Source organism: Brachycentrus maculatus, unplaced genomic scaffold, assembly GCF_059751285.1.
Source record: "Brachycentrus maculatus isolate JH-2025_06_01 unplaced genomic scaffold, ASM5975128v1 h1tg000258l, whole genome shotgun sequence".
Lineage (NCBI taxonomy): Eukaryota > Metazoa > Arthropoda > Insecta > Trichoptera > Brachycentridae > Brachycentrus > Brachycentrus maculatus.
This window is the reverse complement of record NW_028281009.1, coordinates 710,584-737,677: the sequence shown is the minus strand read 5'-3', so window position 1 is coordinate 737,677 and position 27,094 is coordinate 710,584. Positions and strand designations below refer to the sequence as shown.

At 32.1% G+C, this 27,094-nt stretch overlaps 2 protein-coding genes across 3 annotated transcripts in view; one reads left to right on the top strand and one right to left on the bottom strand.

The window, feature by feature from the left end:
- Positions 1 to 24,248, bottom strand: part of LOC148305936 (lipase member H-A) — a 32,314-nt gene extending 8,066 nt beyond the window's left edge. Inside the window, exons 1-5 of the mRNA XM_088265841.1 lie at positions 23,976 to 24,248; positions 18,498 to 18,606; positions 15,843 to 15,988; positions 14,275 to 14,368; positions 12,870 to 13,021 (exon numbers count right to left, since the gene is read on the bottom strand). Of these exons, the coding sequence (XP_088121967.1) occupies positions 12,870 to 13,021; positions 14,275 to 14,368; positions 15,843 to 15,988; positions 18,498 to 18,606; positions 23,976 to 24,033 (559 nt within the window). The 5' untranslated portion in view covers positions 24,034 to 24,248. The remainder of the gene's footprint in view (positions 1 to 12,869; positions 13,022 to 14,274; positions 14,369 to 15,842; positions 15,989 to 18,497; positions 18,607 to 23,975) is intronic.
- LOC148305937 (aldehyde dehydrogenase 1A1) lies at positions 1,395 to 12,759 on the top strand. Of its 2 annotated transcripts, XM_088265773.1 has the most exons (12): positions 1,395 to 1,533; positions 5,435 to 5,539; positions 8,021 to 8,288; positions 8,621 to 8,737; positions 9,516 to 9,703; positions 10,505 to 10,607; positions 10,698 to 10,882; positions 11,317 to 11,481; positions 11,676 to 11,833; positions 12,029 to 12,103; positions 12,197 to 12,285; positions 12,629 to 12,759. In XM_088265773.1, exons 1-11 carry the CDS (start codon positions 1,510 to 1,512, stop codon positions 12,258 to 12,260), a joined length of 1,452 nt encoding a protein of 483 aa, XP_088121899.1. In that variant the 5' UTR covers positions 1,395 to 1,509; the 3' UTR covers positions 12,261 to 12,285; positions 12,629 to 12,759. The 2 variants fall into 2 exon arrangements, with proteins under 2 accessions (XP_088121899.1, XP_088121900.1); XM_088265774.1 differs by lacking the exons at positions 12,029 to 12,103; positions 12,197 to 12,285; positions 12,629 to 12,759 and having other exon boundaries at positions 11,676 to 11,837.
- Positions 24,249 to 27,094: the final 2,846 nt, after the last annotated feature.

Here is a 27,094-nt window from a genome sequence, read left to right as displayed (position 1 = left end):
AGTTAAAAATATGCCTCTTTTGCTGGGATATAGTACATTTTCTGGGCATTCTGAAAAAATACACAACTAAAAATTGACGATTTTTGATTTATGACGTTCTTGAAAGGAGTGAGCGATATGTGTTTTTAAAACAAGTATCCAGTTGTACCGCAGTCAAAATTACTGCGTCAGAGGTTATATGTTCGACCAACACTGTCACAACTTAATTTCGGATATGAAATATTTGTGTATATCATACAAATATATACTTTTTTACAATACGTGAACTTTGTATTTATTCTCATAAATTTTCATCCCAATTGATAATTTGATAATTCGACAAATATTCGAACCATCTTAGTTGGCGATTCAACGAAATGCTGTCGTTTTTTATTGTGGCAATAAAAAAATCCATGAAGACTGCAACAACCTACTTAACATGTTTGGCTCGATTTAGCTGGCTCTTAGCTTCGATTTAGCTGGCTACTCCTTACTACGAGTCGTCCGCACTCCAGTTAACTTTGGGAAAATTAATTATCTATAAGTAATGTATTTTTTTTTATTTTAATAAAGTTACATCTTTGTCCGCCTCCGTAGTGTAAAGGTCAGCACGCTCGGCTACCGTTCTGGAGGTCCCGGGTTCGATTCCCAAGGGGGGTAAAATAAAATATAAGTGATTTTTTCACTGTAATATTTAGTCAATATTACCCTAGACTGGTACCTGAAGCGGAGGGCTGATCACCTTTCCTTCATGTGTAAACGATCAAGATAACACTGCGTTTATATGACACAGTGCCCTATGCACCATTGGGGTGCGGATAAGGGTTTTATTATTATTATTATTATACATTTGTACTTAATACAATCTTATAATTTTAGTTGAACTGAGCCTCTCCAAAAAAGAGACTGAGCTCTTGTGCTTGGAGGGGGACTTCTTTCTTCTAAACATTATTTTATAATATTTAGAAGAAAGAAGTGCAAGAAGTGCCCTTTTGCATTTTTGTCTTTGACTAAAAAAATAAAGAAAATATAATCATTTTAAATTTTATCAAATTTTCCAATACATTACAGTACATATTAAAGAATATCAATCACCATAAAATTATAATAACAGGGTTAGTGATCCAAAAATCATATGTTACATTATAAATATAACCTGCCTAATGACGACTAAGGGAATTTTTCTATTTTTATTTATTCCACTTTCAAATATAAATTACCTATTCATATTTTTTAAATAAATATGAAAAACTTTTTTTCTTCAAATAATATTCCTTAGCTATCTGCAATAATTGTTCTAGGATTTTTAATTAAACCCATTTCAAGTGGGTTAAGGAGTAGTTCGCAAGAACGCTTTCCGAAGGTAAGATTAGGTTGACAAGCCAACTAACGAGTTTGAAATAGAAGGAGACGTACGAATACAGCCGCCTCCGACTTATTATCTATACTCCAGTGAATCTTGATTAGTTTGTTGTTGACCGCAGACAGGAGAGCACCGGCGAGTTTTATTCTACATTAAAACCATCAACAATGGCCAGCGTGAAGTACACACAGGTAACAATTTCACATCATAATTGACTTTCAACATCGGATCAAAATATTTCATGCAAAACCCTTCATTGCCAACAAAATTCACGCTAGAAACATTAAAATTTATATATAAACATTCCAAAACAGGAATGACAGTTTAATTTTTTAATGTTTTGGGATATTTTTTCAATTATTGAAATGTTGTTTTTCTTGTATTGTGAATTCCTGAAATTCTCACTTTTTCGCCGGCATCGCCCGACCGCGTCCGTAAATAACCATGCGCGGGAAACGTCAAATGGAATGTTTCAAATATCGATTTGGATATCCAGTTGAATTTGTGGCTATTGAATTACTTTTAAAAGTATGCATATTTTTTTTGGCCGGTACCTACGTACATTGCAAGAAAATAATTATTAATTATTATTTCATAATATCAAAAAATATTATGAAATATAATTTCATAATATTAAAAAAAATAATTTTAAATGAAATACAAAAATATTGATAATTCATTATGACGACACAAAATTTATATCCATCTAGTTATAATAAATTATAAATATGAACAACATACATAATTAGATTGTGTACGTATTGTCGTGTAATAATAAATATGATTTATTTCATAATTATTACATACGCAGTATCTACTTATATCCTCATTACTTCGAGTTATTAATTTTAATTGAATTAATTAATTTTAATATATTTTTACTTGCATTATCTTCCCGTTAATAAAGTAAACCCTCGAATTAACACTTAGAAATAATAAAACGAATTTGCATTTTCATTTAAAGAAAACACAAGAAGCAATGATTTTTTTATAGCATGACCTTCAAATAAATGTAAATATTGGTATTCAGTGAAACTTTTCATTCTTCATTAATTAATTTAATATTTTTTACTTGCATTATCTTCCGGTTATTAAAGAAAACCCTCGGATTTACACTAATAAAATAATAGTGTAAATATCTAACATTAACAACGAATTTGCATTTTCAATTAAAGAAAACACAAGAAGCAATGATTTCTTGTATGGCAGGAACTTCAAATTAATGTAAAGGTTGGTATTCAGAAATCTCTGTAAAACTTTTCATTCAACTTCTTCATCGGTTGTGGATTTGTCCAAATTTGATTTTCGTCAACAAGACAAATCTAAATTATTTGGTGATATGCGAGTTGTATAACCACTCACTTCCTTTTTTTTACTCTTATTTTTTTTAATATATAAAAATCACATGTAGCTCAATCCTTTCAAGAACGTCAAAATTCAAAAAACGTCAATTTTTAGTTGAGCATGTTTTCGGAATGCCCAGAAAATGTACTATATCCCAGCAAAAGAGGCATATTTTTAACCTAATATTTACCCACTACAGCGCAGAAAGTGTTGTTTTTGCATTTTTTTAAAAAAAGTATTGTTTAATTATTTTTTTAAATTTACTACATATTTTTCAAATAGAGAAAAAACATTCAGGTTTTATCTAAAAAGATCTGTTGCATAGTAAAAAGTTCAAAAAGTGGCTTGATATTTATTTTTAATACATTTTATTATATTTTTAAACTTTAAAAACGTTCTCCAGAAAAATCAAGTTTTTTGATTTATGACGTGCTTGAAAGGAGTGAGCGATGTGTGTTCTATATCTAGTAAAGAACTGATATAATAAATGCCAATATATACGTATACATATAAGACACAAAAAACAAAGAAACAATAAAAACTAACTAATAAAAATTAATTTTATCATCCACAAACATAAACAATGAATAATAAGTGTAAGTCCCTCTCCAAGTACAAGAGCTTAGTCTTCTCATTGGAGAGAACTCCGTTATTAATTTTAAGATTGTAAAGTAGAAATGACTAGAAAATGAATTAGATTATTAAAAAAAAACAATTGTTAGTATATTTAATTACATAAAAATAAAGATATAAACCTTTATACTATATATTTATATCTGTACACATTATATAATAATATCAACAAAAGTATATATAGTTTATCTCATAAGATAAATAAAAACACATTCTTGAGGCTGGTCAATATTCAATGTCGCTATATGAAAATTATCATAACACTTGGAACTCTATTACAATAATGATTAATTATCATTCATAGCGATACATATATTAAATTTTTATCAATACGTTTATCATGACGTGTTAATTGTTGAATCCTCCATTCACGCATCCGATTTCTATGATTTATTCTTCCCATTTATCGTAACCTATTTTTAAATGAATAATAACCTAATAAAGTACAGTTAACCCCCTATACCGTTCTGACAGGTACCGCGTTGTCGGAGGGAACATTATATGGAGTTAATGCCTTTAATTTTCATTTTTAATGACTTATTCAGTCTTTTCCGCTAATTAAAATAAATAAATAAAATAAAGTTCTTCCGAAAACGTGGTACCTATCTCAACGTTATAGGGGGGTTTCTTCTCATATTCAAACCCTTATCCGCAACCCGATGGTGCATAGGGAACTGCATCATATAAAAGTAGTGTTATCTTGATCGTTAAGGGGGGTTTACTGTACAATAACGTAGTGTAGTGACTTCGTTTGCCTCCGTAATAAAGTGGTTAGCGCGTTTGGCTACCATGGTCGAGGTCCCTGATATGTGCACTGATTGGCACGATACCCTTTATGTGATCGAATTCAAAAACCGATTTAATTAGACTTATTTCAAAGTATCCATTATTTATTTCGATCGCCAATCACAGAGAAAATGCCATTTTATATTTTTTACTACCAAATATGAAACAAACAAAATAACAAGCGAGATATTTTAAAAATATGTTTAAGCATATGTATTTATGCAAATACAGGTGTTATTTTGCGCATATACATAATATTACATTCAGAAATATCTGCAGTAAGGCAGATGAGTTTTTAAATAATGATGTTGACGTTTTATTTACATAAATATGTCATAAGATGCAAATTGTGTACATCGGTGTGTAGGAAATAAGCATTGTGCGTATACTATAATATATTTAACATTATAGAAATACCCCAGCTATTCTTAGGAGAATTTTAAAATATTATATAATATATCAATACGGTAACCTATACGAATTCTGAATTCTATTAATAAATCGTACACATAGGCTTAATAACGGGAGATTTTTATTTTTTAAACAAATTTATTGTCTGAAAATTAAAGTACATCTGTAATTCTTTCATCTCACCAATAGATATCTCTAGTAAAATTGTAGTGATTCAAGTACTACGTTTCGATATTGAATCATATATCGCTCACTCCTTTCAAGAACGTCATAAATCAAAAATCGTGAATTTTGAGTTGGGCATGTTTTCGGAATGCTCAGAAAATGTATTATATCCCAACAAAATAGGCATTTTTTAAACTTAATATTTACCCGCTACAGGGCAGAAAATGTTGTTTTTACATTTTGATGAAAAGGTATTGTTTAATTATTTTTTTTTAAATATAATAAATATTTTTCAAATGGAGAAAAAACCTTCAGGTTTTACCTAAAAAACAGTTGCATAGTAAAAAGTTCAGTAAGTGGCTTCATATTTATTTTTAATACATTGTATTATATTTTTTAACTTTAAAAACGTTCTCCTGAAAAATCAATTTTTTTGATTTATGACGTTCTTGAAAGGAGTGAGCGATATGTATACTCGTATATATAGAAGTTCTAAGACTTTGCGTAGTGTGGTTGTCAACCATGGGTAAATAGTAAATAGGCATATAAAAAAACATAAGGTAAGGAGCATGTTTAAAGGAAACAAATGAGAAAACATAACTAATTACTAACACAAATATCTTTTCATAAAGTATTTTATCTTCTTCTATTATTATAACCCTTATCACACGTTAATTATGGAGCATAGGGCAGAATACTAAAAGACGCACTTTTTTTTTCAAAATGTATTTTTATTATTTTATTATTTTACAGCTATTTATCAACAACGAGTTTGTGCCATCCGTCACTGGCAAGACTTACACAGACATCAACCCGGCCACCGGTCAGAAGATTGTTGATGTCGCAGAAGCTGGAAAGGTAACTTGTCTTTATGTCTTTACATTCTCGCGGTGTCGGCTCTTGTTTCTCTTTGTTTGTATGTCAAGATCGGTCGACACCGCGAGAACAAAAAGCCTTCTTAGGACATCCGAAATGAAGACTCTACGACCCATTGCAGGCCTAACACTTCGCGACAGAGTTAGAAACTCTGAAATGAGAGAAATCTGCGATGTTGAAGATGTTGTGCGATGGGGAAGAGAAAGAAGACGTTTCTGGAGAAATCATGTGGGAAGAGCGAGTTCGGATCGAGTGGTGAGGATAGCAGCGGACAGCAGCTTAAGCGGGATCAGACGCCCAGGAAGACCACCTAAACGATGGAGAGATAGCTGGTCTTAAGAATGACAGGACATAGTCCTAAAAAAAGAAGAAGAAGAAGTCTTTATATTCATCGTCTTGTTTACTACTTAATGCGAACGTCGTGATCTCCTAGGATGCCAGGCTACAAAATTTTAACATCCATATGCCTCCACTGCGGTACGTCCAGCAAATAATTAAAGGCCAGTAATCAATATAGCCTGCAACTTTCTTTAAATCTAGATAACATTTAACGTTATTGTTTTTTTATTCTTTAAACACCGTTTTTATAAGCAAACAATAAGTTTTTCTTCGAAATAAATATACGGTTTTCAAATAAAAGAGTTATTGAAAGATAAATATATTTTTACATAAAACATTTTCAATCTTTAAAAAAAAATCAAATGCCAATGTATATTCTTAAAATAATGTGTAGAGAGACACCACGTCTGGCTTCTCGAGCAGCCGATCGCTTACTGAATTGGACTTTTAACCCCTTATGTAGAAATCCATTTTTTTCAATTGCTTGTACTTTGATGAAACGAAATTTTGATGATGATTTTTGTAAAAAATCAGATTTTAGATTTCCGGTATTTTTTGTTTCAGAGTGATTACAAATTAAAGATGATAAATTAGGCAAAATACAACTATTGTTATCGTGACAGTCTTTGACATTAATGGTTTTGCAAACAGTAAATCTGTTTTTTTTTTAATTTGTATTAAATTTTAAATAAATTATAGTACAGACAAAGTATATAAAAAAATATTATACAAAAAAGTATATAAAAAGTGTGCTTCTGAAGTTATCAAAACAAGCTTATAAGGTATCAAACATATAAATTATACTCTTAAATAAAACGGAAGCTATCCATAATTAAACCGAAAGAATGGTACACCTTTTTTCCATTTTTTTGTTTATTTATAAATATGATTTTTCAATTAGGTTAATGTTATAAATTTTATAAGATTATCGTTATACGATAGAGAGGGGTTAGTGAACTAATATAAGAACTACTTAACCGGTTATCAGTACATACTATTACTTAATTTTTTCGCGATTATCTCTATGTTTACAACACTGATATGACTTTCGCAAATACTCCTGTATATAACATATTTTATAATTCTGTTATCAGAAATTAATTTTATTGCTATCTTAATTTTATTTTATTTAATAATACTCGTGGTGTATTATTTACTTTACTTAAAGAGTGGAAAGTTACAAGTCATTGTTTTTGTTCTTTATCATTGGCTCTCAAAGTTTTTGGTGCTTGAACCAAGCGACCCATTTCATTATTCTTCATTTTAGCAAAGGCATATTTTTTTGCTTTTTTGTATTTTATTTTTATGGTTATTATTTCTTCCTCTTCATCGTTATTATACTCATGGTCAAGGGTTGCCCTTATCCTGAACTGAATCACCAATCTTCTCATCTTTTTTTTCGTCTGCTTTTGGTCACAAGACAGAGGAAAAACTGCTGTAGTCTTTCTAAATCTGGTTACTTTATCTCATTGGCTTCTTCTCCGTCTTATTCCTCATCACTGAGGGTTGTGACCTTTGTGAAAACAATGACTCTTCTCCAGTTATCCCTTAACTGCACTCCAACCACCGAGGTCGGTTTTGCTGCCTTAACTTGAACGGTCCATCGTGTGGCAGATCTTCCTCTCCCTCTCTTCCCCTCCAGGCTACCGATCACAACCAGTCGTATCAAGCTATCCTCATTGCCACGCGTGACATATCCAAAGAAATGAAGAATCTGTCGTGTACAGATATTGGCCAGAGTCAAGCCATCCAAGTATAGTTCCTGGCGAATGGACAAGTTGGTGCGTCTAGCTGTTCATGGAATTCGGTGTATGCGAGTCCAACATTTCATTGGCACTCGCCCTCTTTTTTACAGGAAAAATGACGATTACTTTGTTTTTTAAGGCTATTTGATTCTCTTCTGACTATGCGTCCAAAGAATGAACTATTTTCACTGGGAAGGAATATGAGATTTTATATACTCCTACATACATATTAAAAGGATGGCGAATTTTGTCAAACGTAACAAATAAGTTGTGATTATGAAATATATTTTTAGGGTTATCAATGTACTAGAGTCTAGTCTAGTAACTAGACAGTGGAAAGCATTAAAAACTCGAATCTAAAAAATAATTATTCTTATAGGAAGATGTCGATATCGCCGTAGCGGCCGCACGAAAGGCGTTTTGCAGAAAATCGGAATGGAGGACCATGGACGCTTCCCAGCGAGGAAAGCTGCTGAACAAGCTAGCCGGTCTGATGGAGAGAGACATCAAGGAGATGGCCAAGTTGGAGTCGCTGGACAACGGAAAGACTGTAGCAGACTCTGAATTCGACATCAACTGCGCCATCGACACAGTCAGATACTTTGCTGGCTGGTGTGACAAGATACACGGAAACACCATTCCTGCTGGTAATAAATTTTGAAATTATTTTAAAAATTGACCACTAATTGAGTTTTATTTTATTACACACGACTAGTTTCGAAAACTACAGTTGTTTTTATCAATATGTGATAACAAAAACTGTGTTTTTGTAACTTTCTTCTGGAAAACTTTTGTCCCATTATAATGCGCTCATTGTAGTTAGCTATATCTTTCCTAAGCTCTTTTCTTACTATTTTTTGGAGTTGTTAATACTCGGGGGTTAAGTACTTTTTTTTCTCAGTTGTCAACTACTGGTTTTTGATATTCCGCTTTTTTGCTACTATTTTAATGTTTTTAATAATTTTTATATGATTCTCAGATGGCAACGTGGTTTGTATGACAAGAAAAGAACCAGTAGGGGTTTGTGGACAACTGATTCCCTGGAACTATCCTATTCTCATGCTGGTGTGGAAATGGGGACCAGCTCTTGCCGCAGGTATACATGTGATATTATGTCTCTTCCACTAGTGAATACGTAAAATGCGAGTTTTATACTACATACTTTTTATCGATGCCTCAACATAGATGAAGAGGAATATAGAAATCTGGGCATTTTTATGGCTAACCCAAGATTGACAACCATTACCAAAATTTTCGAAAGTTGTATTTATACTACAATTAAAAAATCTACTGCATGTTACTTCGTCGGCGACATCTTTGGTTAAAATAAGTATGTTTTTTTTAATTAGCAGAAATCTTAGTGAAATGTATTTCATGAATTCACGTACATTTCATTAAGGATTCTGCTATTTAAAACTGATTTCAACCATAAATGTTGCCGACAAAGTAACAATGCAGAAGTATCATTTCAGTAACAGATATAAATGCAATACCCGAAAATTTTAGTAATGTGGTTGTCAATCATGCATAGAATAATAAATGCATAGTATATAAAGTGATCACTTAAACCAGACAAATGATACGTCGCAATCCCTGTAAATGTCAAAAAAAATCCACATTATTTTTCATCTGTATTGCGATATTAATTAAAAAATCATATAAGTGGAGCAAAATTCAGAATTGTGAAACATTGACACTCAATACTATACACACTATTTTAAGTGTCAAATTTTCTGTTCTCAAATTCTGAATTTTATAGTTTTGTACTATGAGCAATTTAATAAATTTAAATCTTTTATATTTTAAATTGAAAAAATATATCAAATTTATAAGCATTGTTTTATATCATCCAAATCTTGAATTTTCATTCCCAGGATGTACTTTGATTCTGAAGCCAGCTGACCAGACTCCCCTGACAGCTCTGTACATGGCTGCCCTCTCCAAGGAAGCTGGATTCCCTCCTGGAGTCATCAACGTCCTTCCCGGAACGGGTCCTACAGCTGGTGCAACTATTGCTGAGCATATGGATGTTGACAAGGTCGCCTTTACTGGCTCCACGGTGGTACGTTCAACAAAACCATGAAAAATAATATTTGTATTAAATTCTGAGGGATATTACAATGTGTATACAGATGTGGTTCAAAGAATCGCGGAACAAAAATGGAACTGGGTAGGTCATATCTCACGTATGTCTGAGGATAGATGGACGAAAAAGGTGCTTGACTGGAGGCCTAGAACATGACGCAGAAACGTGGATAGGCCTCAGACAAGGTGGTCCGATGACATTAAAAAAGTGGCGGGCCTGCACTGGAAAAGAGTCGCGTCCAACAAAGAATTGTGGAAGTCCAAGAGGGAGGACTTTATTCAATACTGGGCACAAGAATAAGGCTGAAGAAAAGATTAGAAAAAATACAACCCCTATTTTAAAAAAGTGAAGGACATTAGTACCATAAACTAAACTATGGCACAAAATGCCGAACCCTCGATTTGTGGAACGGAAGGCCTGCTGACGACAGTCAACCTTTCGATTTCTCCTGAGAAGTTTTACGTGGTTTTCTCACAGCAATGAGGAAACGCTGAGATATTATATAAATAGGCAAGGTAAATAATAAATGCAACTCCCATCTAAAAATATAGAAAAATACCAAATTTTTGAGATTAATGTGAGATAATTAGACGATAACGACTTCGTATATATTGATTGAGTGACCGGTTCTCAACTTTGAGTGCATTTCGTTCACTGGCGCTGAGCTGTTCTTTGGCTTGCTGATTCGCTTATTCTATGATTCGCTGATTTAGGATCAGAAAAAAAGGAAGTATGAAATAATGTTTTTGATGTTTATTTTATACATTTTACTCACAGGTCGGAAGCAAGGTTATGCAGGCAGCAGCCAAATCTAACCTTAAAAGAGTGTCGCTGGAACTTGGAGGGAAGAGTCCTCTTGTAATTTTTGATGATGCTAACGGTTTGTATAATAACATGAATTAACTAACTAAATTTCAATTTATCTCAACTTTGCAATAAATGCTAAAAACCTTTTTTATTCATATTTTAGTTGACGAAGCTGTCGAGATTGCCTTCAACGCCATTTTTGCCAACCACGGCCAAAACTGCTGCGCCGGGTCTCGAACTTACGTACAAGATAAAATCTATGATGCTTTTGTTTCTAAAGCTACTGCTAAGGCGGCACAGAGAAAAGTTGGAAACCCATTCCAAGAGGGGATTGAACAAGGACCACAAGTAAGCATCTTCAATAATTATAGTAACAGATGAACACTTAAAGCTTCTAAATATTTTTTGTACTTGAAAAAATCTGTTAACTGCTTATCAAACTTAAGTAAAAATATTTACATTCTGCAAATAGAAGTCAAATTAGAGTTAGTCCACCTAATTTTAGAGAATTCGGGCAGCTTTGCTTCTGTCAACGAGTACTATTCATATTTGAAATCTGGTGTTGAAAGACAAAAAAGCGAATGGTTAACGGCATTCAGATTCTATTAGCAAATTAGATAAAATATTTTAGAACCTAACAAAACAAACAAAATTCAATTAATGGACAATCCAATAAATTTTATTACAGTTTATTAACATTTTTTGTGCTACTGAAAATTCATGCGATGGTTTATGTTTTATCATTTATTCATTCTTTATATTTTCTTGGTTTAAAATTCCAGATTGACGAAAGGATGATGAATCAAGTGTTGAACTACATAGACTCTGGCAAAAAGGAAGGAGCTCGTCTGGAGACTGGAGGAGCAAGAGTAGGAACAGAGGGATATTTCATTCAGCCAACAGTGTTCTCTAATGTCAATGATAACATGACTATTGCCAAAGAAGAGGTGAGATTTTTTTCAATTCGAATAAATAGTTTCTGATTCTATAGAGACTTGCCTTAGCTGCTTGCTCTATGAAGAAGGTAAAGGTCTTATGACTGTATCGATGCTTTTGGTGTTGATAGTGTTTTTTTCATTCCTCCTATTTCATGGTATAAATGTTTTTTATCGTTTCTTATTTCACAATATTTTTTTCGTAGATTTTCGGTCCAGTGCAGTCTATTCTCCGCTTTTCAACATTGGAAGAAGTGATTGAAAGGGCCAATGCCTCCAAGTATGGTCTAGCAGCGGGAGTTGTTACCAAAAACATCAACACTGCTCTCAACTTCGCCAAGTCTGTTAATGCTGGTTCCATGTGGTAAGGAAATTTAGTGTCTTGATCAATTTTGCTGGCACAACGTGATTTTTTTAAATGAAAATAATGACGATTTCAGTATGCATCTTCTATTATCCTATCTTAAACTGTACCAAAAACCAAATTTGCTTAGTTTTCCCAATATACAATAGAGGAATCAGTTTTTTTTATTTGTAAAACGTAATAATTTATTTCCAGGGTAAACTGCTTTGATTATGTTGTTCCACAAGCTCCTTTTGGTGGATTCAAACAATCTGGTACTGGGAGAGAGTTGTAAGTATTATCTTGTGAATTGAAATATTTTATCTCAATATCTTATTTATAAACGCAGCATCAATATCAAATCAATTTATTACTTTTTTACAGGGGAGAAGATGCACTGAAAGAGTATTTGGAAGTAAAAACGATAACCATAAAACTGCAAGATTAATTTGCGATCACACGTTATATTATCATATTCTCAATATTATTAATATTTAAAGCATTTACTTTGTGGTTAGTCATTTTTACTTATTTATTTTTTTACAAAAATGTTAATGAAATTAGTATATAACCACTCACCGAGATTTTTACGTCTACCGGTTTCGAGACGTACCCGTCTCTTCGTCAGGACAATCACTAACACAGCATGCAAACAATACTACCCTTCACCACCATAGCACCATTTACACACTCAAAACTACACAAAATGTCTAACACATGCGATTTTTGGTCGACCCGAAGACCAACATGCACTATAGTTTTCAATACAGACATGCGTTACGAGCCGAGGTTAAACGAGGTTAAATTATATTATCAGTCTTAATTGGTATTACAGGATTATCACCACTAACAGTATTTAACATATTATCAAGGTATTTTTGCTATGTAGTAACTGATATTTTATCAAATATTTTTTTGATACCAGTATCTGTAAATCTACCATAAATGTAATAAAAAAAAGTTAGTTTTTTTTCTTTAATATTTTGTGCTCAAATGAGATAACCAGCTAGTATACTTATGATTTGGTTGTTAGGTAAATACTCTCTATTGTACTTACCCACAATTTTATGTTGGGGTTCTGTGAGGTGATTGGAGACCATCCCGCATATGTGGGCTCCCAGGGAATGGCCCACGCACGTGGTCATCTTCGCCAGAGCCCCCTCGAACGTCAGACGCGCGTACAGCTGCGCGGTGCACTGCGCTACCAACCTAGAAATTGAAAAACCCACACCAATCTTCGTCAGATTCGAGAGAAAAGGGCGGTCAACTGGTAGATTTTTTTGACAAAGCGCCCAAAATTGAGTGATACATTTTTAGTTATTTATTTTAAAAACATATTACATACATAAGTCATTTATATACTATTCCCGTTGAGTAATTTCCATTACTCATTTTGGATCATGGGATTAAGGTTAACAAGACTATAGCACAAATAAGAAAGTTTAAAAAAAGATAAAAAAATAAACAAAACAAACACAGGGCAAAATATAAAATACAAAAGAAACGGATATAGTAAATAGACATATAAAAAAAAAACATAAGGCCAGAGCATGTTTAAGGAAACGAATGAGAAACTATAACTAATTTCCATAAAATATTTTTTCAGTTCAAGCATTTTGGATCCCTGACTGGGTTCTATTTTATGTGTCAGGCAGCTGGTTAATTTAGGCATAGGCAATATATTACAAGGACCTTACTCCAAACCTAGTTATGTTTATCGGCTCCACATGTATTTTACTAACATTATAACTGAACTGATATGTATTCGTGAAAAAAATGAGCGATAAACACGACTTATTTCAAACCCTTCCTGGACGACCGCTAAGAGATGGAAGGACAATTGTTTTCCATTATAAATGATTTGAAGTAATCAGGAATTCTAGCTTGTAAAATTGTTACGTTTTGGTGCGATTTGATGATTTCATATTGGTTAAACACCGGATTGGTCACGTTTTGTCGTAACTTTAATTAAGATTTAGATAGAATACAGTAAACAGAACAGATTTGTATTTTGGATATTGAGAGCATCTTTGTGGATCATAGTGATTTATTATTTTGAGAAATAAAAAGACTAGTTTTTGATCCACTCACATTTTTATTAACAACCAACTAGTTTCGGCAACAGCCTGTTGCTCTCTTCAGGGTTTATTTATAACTATGTCATAAATAAACCCTGAAGAGGGCAACAAATTGTTGCCGAAACTAGTTGGTTGTCAATAAAAATGTGAGTGGATCAAAAAACAAAGTCTTTTTATTTCTCAAAATAATAGAACAGATTTGCATTTAAAGGATTTTTTGTTCAATATTGGACACTTAACTTTTTGGTGAGGACTCCACAACTGTGAGTCTTCGTTACAGGAGGCTGTTCAAGAAGGAGATCTAAACTGAGTAGAAATAAAGATAAAAGAAACCTGCTATTTCTTAATCCGTAGCTAATAAAAGCATAAATCACGTTGACTTACTTAGTGTTGGATAGTGCAGAAAGGTAGCAAGGAAACTCGGTCAATGGGGCCCAGTCCACCGTGAACACATTGTAGTCCCCGCGAGACAAAAAGGCTGCAATGAGATTGACAATAATTACTTCATTTGCTACACTTACCTATTACTTAGAATAAAAAATCGAATGACTTAATTATTACTCGATGCGCTCTATAAATAAAATAACTAAGGTTGCGTGAAAACATGGTAAAAGTCAATTTTTTGTATGTTCTTCGGGGCATTAGCTCTTACCATTTATAAAAAAGTGGGAAATTTTTAATGGCAGTTGTCAATGTAAAAATAGTTACGCATTTTATTACTATAAGTGGGTAAGATCGATTTAAATAATCACATGCTGGGAAACCTAATGGTACTTTTGAAACCGACTAGGTTAATAATGATCAATGTGCATAACAAAATACAGGTGGGTTTGGGAGACACATATTAGAAAAAATAGCAAAAAGTATACGCACACGAGTATTTCGATAGGAGGTTTTCGCAGTTGTTTTAACCTGTTTTATCACTGAATACCGTCTAAGCTGTTGATTTGACAATGTGAACTTTAGAAACATAACCCCAACCAGTTGAGAATTCTTCTGCGAACGTTTGGTTATATGTATTGATAACAGCTCTTAAGTAAAAATTACAATGTAAGTTAAATTAAATAAATAGGCAAGGAACAGTCTAGATCAGTGATTCCCAAAGTGGTCTATATCGACCCCCAGGGGTCTACGACGACTTGAAAGGGGTATATGTCAGCGAAAAAAAATTGGGGGTCCATGAAAAAGAAATGGAGGTCAACGACATCAAGTTTATTCCTAAGACTAAAAGCATTTATTTTTCGCTTATTTATTTAATTTAACAGAGAGTAATTTTAATTTGAATTAACCTAACATGTGTGTATTTTTTGAATTTTCGTTACACTTTATAAATTATCATACACGTTATAAATTTCAATCTTTCAATGTGCACTACATACATCGACTTTCAAAAATACATTAGAAGATAGTGAATTTGCTGAAAAACAATATCAGGTAAGGAGGAATCTACCAAAAATCGAAAAACATGGCAAGGGGTCTACGAGACAAAAAAGTTTGGGAGCCTCTGGTCTAGATTGAAGTTATATAGTTTAGGTCAATTTTTGACACTGATTCCGAGTTAGATACGCGCACTCAGCGGTTATTGACTGAACTTACCTAGAAAATTATTATTGTATTTTTAAGTAAGCCTTAAAGGCGTATGTAGAATTAAATTCAATCTGGAATTGAAGAGTCCATGATACCAACCACGAGATCATAATCTCATGTTAAATGTAACATGAATAAAAATGTCTGAGTTTTAGTAACAAAATAACTTTCTCCTGATTCCCACCTTGTCGTGGTTAGGAACTTGAGTGCTTCAATGATTCACCAGGCTATGTTTGGTGGTAGTGTAACTGCTAGAAGGGTCTCTCATGCCAAACAGGTTGGTGACAAAAAGCCAGACCATGCAGAAAACAAGGTAGATATAGGGGGTCCTTAGACATCAGACCTCGATTTTTTTAAACACTCACCATTAGCGATGAAGGACATTGGCGTCTTCCCTTCGGTGCCGTTGAAGCCGTGGATGATGATCACGTTCTTTCTCTCCGGAGTCCATCCCAGCTGTTGAAGGCCTTCGAGACCCATTACGTTGATCTTCTGCTTCTTAGGGTGGTCCCTGGAGAACTCCTAATACATTTTACTTAACACTATCACTCAGAATCATCCAACGGTCATTCAAAACAACGATTGCGAGGATTGTCTATTCAAAACAACGATTGCGAGGATTATCATTCAAAACAACGATTGCGAGGATTATCTATTGTTTATTCCATTCAATATCAAATATTTATAATGGAACTGCTCAATAAATTCTTTCTACTTAGGAGACGACATTCAGCATCGAAAATCAATACGATTTAGATTAATTCTTCCAACTCCCTAATTTGTCTCTGTTACTCAATGCAGTGGTCAACAATTGTTTTGAGTAAGGGCTGGATCGACTTTTTAAGAACCTGGGGGCCCGGGTGAAAAATAAATTAGAATTCTGATATATGTATTTACTTATTACATATTACAAAAATATTTGTTATGATGTACGAATATCTATTTTAAGTTTATAGCTAATTCAAACAAGAATAAAGTCAGAATAAAAGGCTTCAATTATGAAATTATTTATACGCAGAAAGCGGGAAACTTTGAAGGCCGGATGAAAAGCTTTGCCAGGCCGGATCCAGCACCAGACCACTGGTTTAGTGGTAAGTGCATTTGTGTATAGCGGAAGTCTGCCACTTCATTTTTTGGAAGTCGTATATGTATACAATATCCAACTACCAATTCAAATTCATTGGAATCAAATGCTTGACAATTGTAAATCCAAAATGTCGAATGTTCAAGACAATAATTGAACAATATTTGTATGTTTGCTTCCTCAAAATTGCCAACCAAAATATTCTTTAAAAAAAACACCATTTTGTCTCTCCTGAATATTTGACGTTTTGCATTTACGATTGTTTGCCCCGTACCTATCGATATTATGGTAGATGATAAATACTACGATAACCGTTTTATGATAATATTATTATGGACAAAATTTTCTGTTCCATAGAACATGTCGCTCACTCCTTTCAACAACGTCGTATATAAAAAAACTTGATTTTTCAGGAGATCGTTTTTACAGTTTAAAAATATAATGAAATGTGTTAAAAATAAATATCAAGTCACTTATTGAACTTTTTAGTGTGCAACAGATCATTTTAGGTACAACCTGAATGTTTTTTCTCCAATTGAAAAATATTTAGTATATTCAAAAAAATAATTTAAAAAAACCTTTTCTTCAAAATGAGAAAACAACACATTCTGCCCTGTAAATATTAAGTTTAAAATATGTCGCTTTTGCTGGGATATAGTACATTTTCTGTGCATTCCGAAACATGCACAACTGATATTGACGATTTTTGATATATGACGTTGTTGGAAGGAGTGAGCGATGTATGAACGTACAGATTAAATGCGTTTAAAATTACATGAATCAGCATGGTTCATTTATTATTATTAGAAAGTGAATCTTCAACTGATGCGCTTATTGTGCGTGCATTGTGCTTACTATCACTCACTGTGGGGACAATGCAATGCACTTAATGCATAAACAAAAGTGTAGCTATTCTCCTAATGCCATTGTTTAACCATAGACATAAAATAAATTACGAGGTAAATGGGAAAGAGAAGGCGGTCAAACGGACTCATAGAATACGGCAAGTTGTAAAGCGAAAAACCACAAGGAATGACAAAAAGAAAAGTAATTATTTTTAAGTTCTTCTTCTGTGCATAGAGAAACGGTACGCATGTTTTATTTCGTTGTTTTAAAGATAAAATTCGTCATGTACAGAACGGTGGCCCAAATCAAGCTAGACAATTTAAATTGCGCCGCTTTCGTGAAAAATCACCTACATTAAAATTTACATTTGATTTTGATTGGTCACCCGAATGAACAAATTTCAATAACCAAGCATTTTCTTTTTAATGATGATTCATTACGTTTGAATCTCCTTCCTTCAAACCCTCATCCGCACCCGAGGGTGCATATGGCACTGCATTATATAAACGCTGTGTTATCTTGATCGTTAACACACTAAGGAAAGGTGATCAGCCCTTCGCTTCAGGTACCAGTCCAGAGTAGTATTGAATAAATATTTGAGTTAAAAAATTCACCCATATTTATTTGACCCCCCCCCCCACTGAGAATCGAACCCGGGACCTCCAGTACGTAGGCGATCATGCTGACCATTACACTACGGAAGCGAACCTTTGTTTAATGATGAGAAGGATTTTTCTTTTTTAAAGTTAAGAACTTTCTGCACAACAAAATCAGTTGCATCGAAATTCAATACATGAATAAAAACGACATTGACTTGTATGCAACATAGGACAGTTCTCCATTCAGGCGGCGATTTTCCTACGTTTATTAATATTTTTTTAATGGTATAACACCTTATAATATTGAAAAACATTCATTTTCTACATTTAATATACATATTCTCAGAGATTGGTATATTTTAGATTTTATAATAGATTATTTGATAGATTATTTCGATTATTAGATTTTATAATAGATTATTTCTTTATTATTCTCAACATGTGTTATTATTACATAATGCATTATTTAGTATATGTAAGATAATACTCACGGTGTATACATGAAGAAAGTAATATCCGAATCCGGACACTTGATATCCCTTTTGAGCACACAGCGCCAATACCGAATATCCATCGCTGACCAAAAAACGCCATCGGATACTAGAAAAAAAAACATTTTTTTTTATAAAAAATATATTAAAAATATATTTTTCGTTAGTGACGATTACTTTTCTCAGAATTTTCAAAATTTAAAGTCTAAAAATTATTTTGTAAATAATACTTTAACGAGCTTTTTCTAAGTTCTTAAAGAGACTTTAAGATACTTATTCGCAACAAAAGTTGACTTAAAGCTCCCCTATTTATTTATTTTGTTATGACTTTTACATACCTAAAGGCAAAATGTCCATAAATGGTGTCAAATGCAAGCTAACTTAACGAAGCGTATTCATAATATCATTCAAAGTTGGTACTAAGTTTTCCAAAATCGCCTGATAATTATGAAAATCATGGTTTATAAATTATAACGGAGTACTGTTTCAAATCAAAATGAAAACGAAAATCGATCTTTGAATCTATGTATGATTCTGAGTAGGAACTAAGCTTTAATAATTGTCTAGTAATAATAGTAAAATAATTAACAAAATAATGGGGTATGTATATTTCGTAGTCATACAGGAGAAAATGACCAAGTGCATTTTTTACAAAAACGTGATTATTGACTATTTGATATCTCACTAGCTTATTATTGCCCTGAAAACATCCCAAAGCGATTTTAAACTTAGAAGTATGATATAATGACTTGTTAAAAATGACCAACTGTATTGATGTTCATTATCTTGCCAAGCAAGTAACTTAAATGACCCTCCTGAACATTTTACGTTTTGTTAGTTGGTCACTTTCTCCTGTACGACTACGATATGTATATTTATATACTCCTGTATGTATATTTTAAGAAGTTGTTTTTTTTTTAATATATATTTTTATTTATTATTTTATTGAGAATATTTTTTTAAAGATCAATGATCAATGACCCCCCCCTCCCCATAATTTAAGTTGTGACACCCGTAATACAAGTATGAACTAAACTATAGTGTCTCATATTGCTGTCACGAATCGTGCGAAATATTCAATCTATATTCACATGGATTCCACTTGAAGAACTAACTTTCTCGACGCACAAAATTTCTCGCATTTGATATTAACGAAATGAAAAACATATTCCTTCGTGGCACGGAGTGACCGTCTCGTTTAATGCTTGACTGATTTTCGATAAACCGTGATTCTTAGTTTCATTTTCATATTGCATACAATCAATCGCTATGGATAATTACTCGCACTCATGTGGATCTAACAATTGTTAACGATCGTGTAATCTACACCACAGCACTTTTATTTTTTTCATAGAGGGCCATTTTTAAATGAAGTGTAACTTCTTAAACGGCGATTCGATAATCCATAATTGAACAAGGATTGGGAATTAAATTTCAAAGAAGCTTCACGTTTACTAGGCACATTTCGTTACATGAGAGAGAAGAAAGATATTACGTAGATAGAAGGAGAAAGAGAATTATACATTCCGGCATCGCAGGAATGGAGCAAAATAGAGTGACAAAAAAACAGCTTTTATACCGCAATGGCAGTGCCATCTGTTACACAACAACACATGCAATACTAAACATCGCTAATAGTGGAGGTCGTGGTTCTGCATAGATTTTTAATATTTTCTTTGATTACAACCATTTGAAAATTATTTTTATTCGAAATATATGCTTTCTATTTTATTTCTTTTCTATTTAACCTAAATAGGCCAAAGCAACGAGCGGTAGTGTACAGCTATTTTTAAATAAATATTATAATTTGTTCGATATACCCAAACATATTAATTCTATACTGGTAAAGTTTTACTTTTTGTAAATGGGATACAAGTTGTGGCAGTGTGGAGTTGAACTCGTGACGACACTAACCACGGGACCGCAGACGGCTGTAATTATAACCTAGCCAAATATTTCTTCAGGTACCTACTGGGTATTATTCAGTTTATCAGAAATTGCAAGTTGACCACAAAAAGCTTACTTATTCAATTTAACAAAAAATCCCAGACAGTATTTAACACCAAGTCTGGCTTTCGAAAATTATTGTCGTGGAAATTATGGATTTGGTAATCCATTTTGAACATTATATTTATATGCACAAGAGCTTTTTATTTGTGACTCGCAATTGCGTTACGTTAATATAAAATTCAATGACAACTATCGTAATTATTTGAATTGTGCAAAATATTATGTATTTATAATCGTACAACAAACGTATGGTTTTAACCTTTCAATGTCGGTAATTATTTATTTTACTTTTATTAAGTATACGCCAGTGCTCCGCAACCTTTTCTCACCTACGACACATATAAATTCTTCATAGAATTCAGAGGCACACCAAAATTAATGTCGTTTTGATTGAAATTTCTTGTATTAATTTAAATAAAAATTAAGATAGATTTCCAGTCTGGTTAAGTTTTGCCAATTAAAAAAAAGTACCTATCTTTGTAGGAGTTGATTCTAACCCTATCTGATATAATTGAAAGTTTTGAATGAGTTTTATATTATTATTTTATTTATATGAAACATCATTAAAATCTTCATGAAAATATAAATCATAAAAACAAAGAAAGGTAAGTAAGAATACGATTTACAGGAAGGTTTATCCCGTGTTTTATAAACACGGGATCTTTAAAAATATTTACGGATTATAATCCGTAAATATTTTTAAAGATTTAAATAAAGTACTTATTCAGGGTTGCTCATAAGGGATTATGGATGTTGATAACTATCTCGTTGGCCTTGTAGTTGACTCTTGGTTTCAAGATGAAAGAGACTAGCCCTGCAAGTTCTTCGACCTTCGTCTTCTTCCTACATTCCTTCTCTCATAAAATAATGTCACGCACTTCTTTGCACTCATCATAAATATGTGACATACCTAAATCATTTAAAAAATCCGTCGCATACATTTAAAAAAAATCCTTATACCGAAATACAATGTGATTTTAAGGGTTTAGAATAACAACAGAATAATTAAAGTCTTTAATTATGAAAAATTAAAACAATACATTGTTTAGTGCTTCCATATTAGTGAATATGTGAGTCACCCATAAAAAAAATAAGCAAGCAATATTTTTAAAATACCTATTAATATATTTGTTTTGGAGAATTGTGATTTTTTGAATAATAAAAAAGTGCGGTTGGAGACATAATTATCGCTCATGATAATTAAATATCCAGGATCTTAGTTTTTAAAAACTGGGTTGGCCAAAAATAGCATATTTTGTAGATTTTCCTGTGATATTGTCGAATTCTAAACATTAAAAACATAATTATACCAAAAACGCGCATAGCAACCAAGACAATATACATTTATTATTAATTTAAGTTTTACTTAGTAAATACCACAATTTCTTAAAATCTACTGTGACACGTGTTTCGATGCATTCCGCATCATTTTCAAATACCGTATGATGCGGAATGCATCGAAACACGTGTCACAGTAGAATTGAAAAAATAATGGTATTTACTAAGTAAAACTTAAAATAAAAAAGGATAGATTTTACCACAAAGTGACTGCCGAATCAATTATTGAAAATATACATTTATTTGCCTCACTATATATTGCTTTATATTGAATATCTGTGCATTTTTGTTCAGTATAATTTAGAATTAAAATTACCAGTTCACCATGGTATATTCAACGCAACATTACATTTTGAGAGGTGAAAAAGAAATCTAATTATTATTAATAGAAATATGCTTAAAGCTGGAATTATTATAAGTAAGTTGGCTGGTAAGTAACTGAGTGCATATTTTACCCGCAATGGGAAACAAATGTTTAGTTTTTTTCTCATCCTTAAGTATTGCAATAGCAAATAGGGAATGCGAATATCCGTTACATGCAGTTGTTGGTCTAAAGAAACCGGTATATCATCATCACCATCTGCAAAACCAGATACAGTAAGAACGAGACATAGACACAAAATAACTAATAAGTAACGCTAATATCACAATTACCGGTAGGTACTTACATATTATCAACTATTAACATAATGTATGTTATTATCAATCATTTGTGTATTTTATATCCGCTATTCAAACATTACGGCAGTTGTAAGGCACAGGAACTAATTAAATGAAAAAAATCGGTGGGAATAATGATTTGATTGGTATGTGGTCTTCTATTTTATTTTTGTGTAATGCAATAACATATTCACACACTCATAAATATATATATATATATATATATATATATATATATATATATATATATATATATATATATATATATATATATATATATATATATATATATATATATATATATATATTACAAAATTAAGGGTGTACTCTCAAATAACGACTCAGTACGCGACGGGCTGCGCAAGAAGCCACACATATTGTTCGCGTACAATATATTTTTTTGAATATATTTAGAAAAAAAAACATTTTGTAACTCCTTGCCTTTCAATAACTCTTTCTTTTCAAAACTTTATACATTTTTTTTAAACTTATTTTTTCAATACAAAAACGGTGTTTTAAGCAAAAAATTCGATTGCGTTAAATGTTTTCTGGGTTTAAAGAAAATTAACTCGAGGTCTATGGATTATCCCGCCGATACCGGAATAATTTCACCATCGTACAAATTCTGCAATAGTTTTGAGGCATAAGTATCTCTTTTCAATCAATCTGCGTCTGATCAATTTCCCAAATAGCACCTTCTTTGCTTTGCCATTAATCGACCAAAACAATTTCTTTCATCTCATGAAACATTTTATTAGATAAAACGCCATAAAATTTGACGCTGACATTCCTACTTACGCATTGAACGTTGAAATATGTAAATGGTTTATTTTTAAAATCATCGTGAGGTTGCCGATAACGGAACAATTTAGATAATGGACTTTTTATTTGACTGCATTTTTATTTTATTTTTCAAGAAATACCAAAACCACTTAACCCAGTATTTTTACCAAGCTATTTTCTCTAATTTGGGTTTGCCGTGTTTTCAATTATTGGAGTCATTTTGTGCATCGATGTGGTTTCCATACCGCTGTGATGTCGTATCAAGATTTTTTTCTCATCTCAATTTTTTTTAAATAAAAATATTTGTGATTTTATTATTTACAAAAATACTTCAATTTCATATTATTTCTGTGAGCCTAAGCGGCTCATTATTTTAAAAAAAATGTAATTTGTGGTAGAGTGGGTTCGAACCCAGAAACTCTGACTCAAGAGTCTGACACATTTTTTTCACGAACTTTCCGCCTCCATAGTGTAGTGGTCAGAGCGTTTGACTACCGTATTGGAAACACCGGGTTCGATACGGGTCAGGGGGTCCAAAAAAAATATATGTGTTTTTGTCACTGTAATGCTATATTTACCAACTTCGTAATATGCAAGTTTTATAACAATCAAGATAGTTGACATTTTTGTTACTTCAATGATACAAAATTATAAACAATAAATTATTTAAATGGATGACTAACGTACCTTGTATAATTAAAATCCACGCAAAAGCACTGACTATAATTTTTGAAAAATCAACCATTTTAATATAAAAATTAACGTTTTTGCTATCACTTCACTAAAACTACTAAATCAGCCATTATCACGATATTCACCATTGAAGAACGAAAAAAAAATAATTAGTGCATTTATTTTAGTGCATAATTTAGTAAGGTAATTCAATTATAAAAAGGTTTTTTTAATATATATCCGGTAAACATTGGGAATTTGAGATTTTTATTATCGTTAGAGATGTACAGTTTGTGAGCGGTAGTTAGGAGTACCTAACTACAAGTTTGCTAAACAGACTCGGTCAAACTGAAAAGTGTTTTACTTTGCTAGTGAACTTGAAATAAGTGGGTCTTGTTGTGCCCCTTTTATTACGGAGGGGGCTCTGCCTTCCACTGGTTCTAGTGAACGCGCTGCGAATTCAGGACCGCATCGAGATGCATAAAATACCCATAAGTACTGGTAAATAAAATAAAATATGCCATTTTTTTTACTTCCATTAGAATTTTTGACTAGCATCAAACGGTTTCCGGTACCAATCATTACATATTTTACTTTTTTACTGCTGGATAAGTTCTAAGACACGCCGCCCATTTATACCACAAGTTCCCAAACTTTTTTAGTCCTGCAAAGGTGAAAATAAAATTACCAGAATATCCCATCATAGAAAGACGGAGGGAATAAAAATATTTATCTTACTTTTTGGCACTTCTATCTGTCTTTTGAGGCTTCTTATGCCCTGTAAAAGTCTTTTAAAATGCCCACAAGGGGCGTTATCGCCCACTTTGAGAAATAATGAATAAGACATTTCTCAGTTTGTCATAATATCCTCAGACATTTCCCTAAACTCATAAAAAGGTTTACTTAAAAAATAAATTTTGAATGTTTTGTATAGTCCAGACCTGTATGGATGCAGAATGCACTTGGAAAGACTATCACCGCAACATCAGCTGCCTGCAATGTCGGAGCATTGACCATAAGAACAACGGATATACCTACATAATGATATCGCTCACTCCTTTCAAGAACGTCATAAATAAAAAATCGTCAATTTTCAGTTGTGCATGTTTTCGGAATGCCCAGAAAATGTACTATATCCCAGCGAAAGAGGTATATTTTTAACTTAATATTTACTACAGGGTAGAAAGTGTTGTTTTTGCAATTTGAAGAAAAGGTATTGATTAATTTTTTTTTTTTTAATGTACTAAATATTTTTCAAATGGAGAAAAAACCATCAGGTCATACTTAAAAACATCTGTTGCACAGTAAAAAGTTCAGTAAGTGGCTTGATATTTATTTATTTGTATTTTATTTTTAAACTTTAAAACGTTCTCCTGAAAAATCAAGTTTTTTTAATTATGACGTTCTTGAAAGGAGTGAGCGATATGAGTTTACATATGTGTGTACGCTAAAAGGTGGGTTACAGGCGATTATAAATTTGAGTAAATAATTTTCAAACTACAAATTTTTACTAATCATAATTTTAAGAATTACTACTGAAAAAAGGAACGTTCCATTTTCAATAAATTTTATAACGCCTGAAAAGTCGAAAATCAACTGGGCAGGGATTCGATGCGGAAGATACCGATTTCACTACGTAGCGTGGATAACTTAATTACTTTCTTATGACTTTGGCATTATCAAGCCGCTTATACATCCGTTTTATCAGGATGTTAAAGTTACCGATTTATCAAAATTAAATTTGTTTTTACCAAGTAGAAGCAATGTTGAATTTCGTACATTTCACCCAAAACACACCCTACTAAACTGACGTTAGTTTTTTACCTCGCAAACGTCTTAAGACTTTACGTCTTTTTACGTCTTAAGACTTTACACAAACATATTTGAAAGTAAAAAAATGCTTAAAAAATATTATAATACAATGAAAATATAAATATGAACAGCTGAATAATGAGTAATAAAAAAGTTTTAACTTTCTTTAAGGACACGATTGCACGTATTCGTATTTCAAAAGGACGTTCGCTTATATTTATCATATAAATATAAAAATTATTGATATATGATAAACAAAAAATGTATGGCCGAAATTAAATAAAACTTAGACAAACAAACAAAAAACTTACGTCGTAATGTTATTTTACATTTAAATGTTAGATATGTCGTCGTGTCGGATTTGAGAAGCTAAATAATAATTGTCGACAATATTTTCGTGAAATTCCCCTGTCGATGAAAACAACTGTGGTTTTTGAAGCTAGTCGTGTGTAATGAAATAAAACTCAATAAGTGGAATTATAATATTTTTAAATTTGGATATTTTATATTTCAGTAAAGTTGTATAAATAGTATAAAATTGAATAATTTATTTCTTAAGGAATAACCCGCAAAAACCTTTAATTTTGGACTAGAGGCTTGTCTGGAAGTGTGATAGTAAGGATAGGGGAGGTAAATATGAAAAACTCACCACAAACACCGAAACCAATTGAAAATAAGTCTTTCTTGAATTTATTTTGCAATTGGCGGGAATCGAACCCGCGACGCCAGTTTCGCAGTTGATTGTCAACCCAACTACGCCACGGTGCCTGTCGTGGTGTAGTTGGGTAAATACTGGTTATAAATATTTGTTCATATAATAAAACACAAATATTTTTCTTTTTTAAGAAAATGAAGACAGTTTGTCTTTGTTAAGAAATCTAATATATTTAATATATCTAACATATTTGTAAATATTGTATTCTTAAAATTAAAAAAAATTTACTGTGAAAATATAGATTATTTATTCATGAATAATTTACCATTTTTATACATTTTCAAATAAAATATACTTTCTCTTTTAGACTATTTTGACTATAAAATATTTTGGACTATAAGACACATTTTGAAAAAAATGAAAACTCAAAAGTCAATAACTCCAAAATTGAAAAAAAAAACAAATAAAATAGGACGCAGCTTGGTAGAAACAAGTTGATAATTTGAATCACAGCGGGAGAACAGATTTAAAAATAGATAGATTTAAAAATATTTTTTTCTGTAAAATTTGTTTGATTATAATATTAAGTAGGTACTAACAGAACAAGGAACATACCAATCTAGAAAAGTTTTGATCTATGGTTTATCTACTTGACAGTTGTGTTTTG

What these genes read in the sequence shown, in the direction of transcription:
- LOC148305937 (XM_088265773.1), top strand. Translation starts at nt 1,510, where the DNA reads ATGGCCAGCGTGAAGTACACACAG. An exon ending in GGATTGAACAAGGACCACAA is followed by an intron (nt 10,883 to 11,316) that starts GTAAGCATCTTC and finishes TTAAAATTCCAG; the next exon opens with ATTGACGAAAGGATGATGAA. An exon ending in TGACTATTGCCAAAGAAGAG is followed by an intron (nt 11,482 to 11,675) that starts GTGAGATTTTTT and finishes TTTTTTTCGTAG; the next exon opens with ATTTTCGGTCCAGTGCAGTC.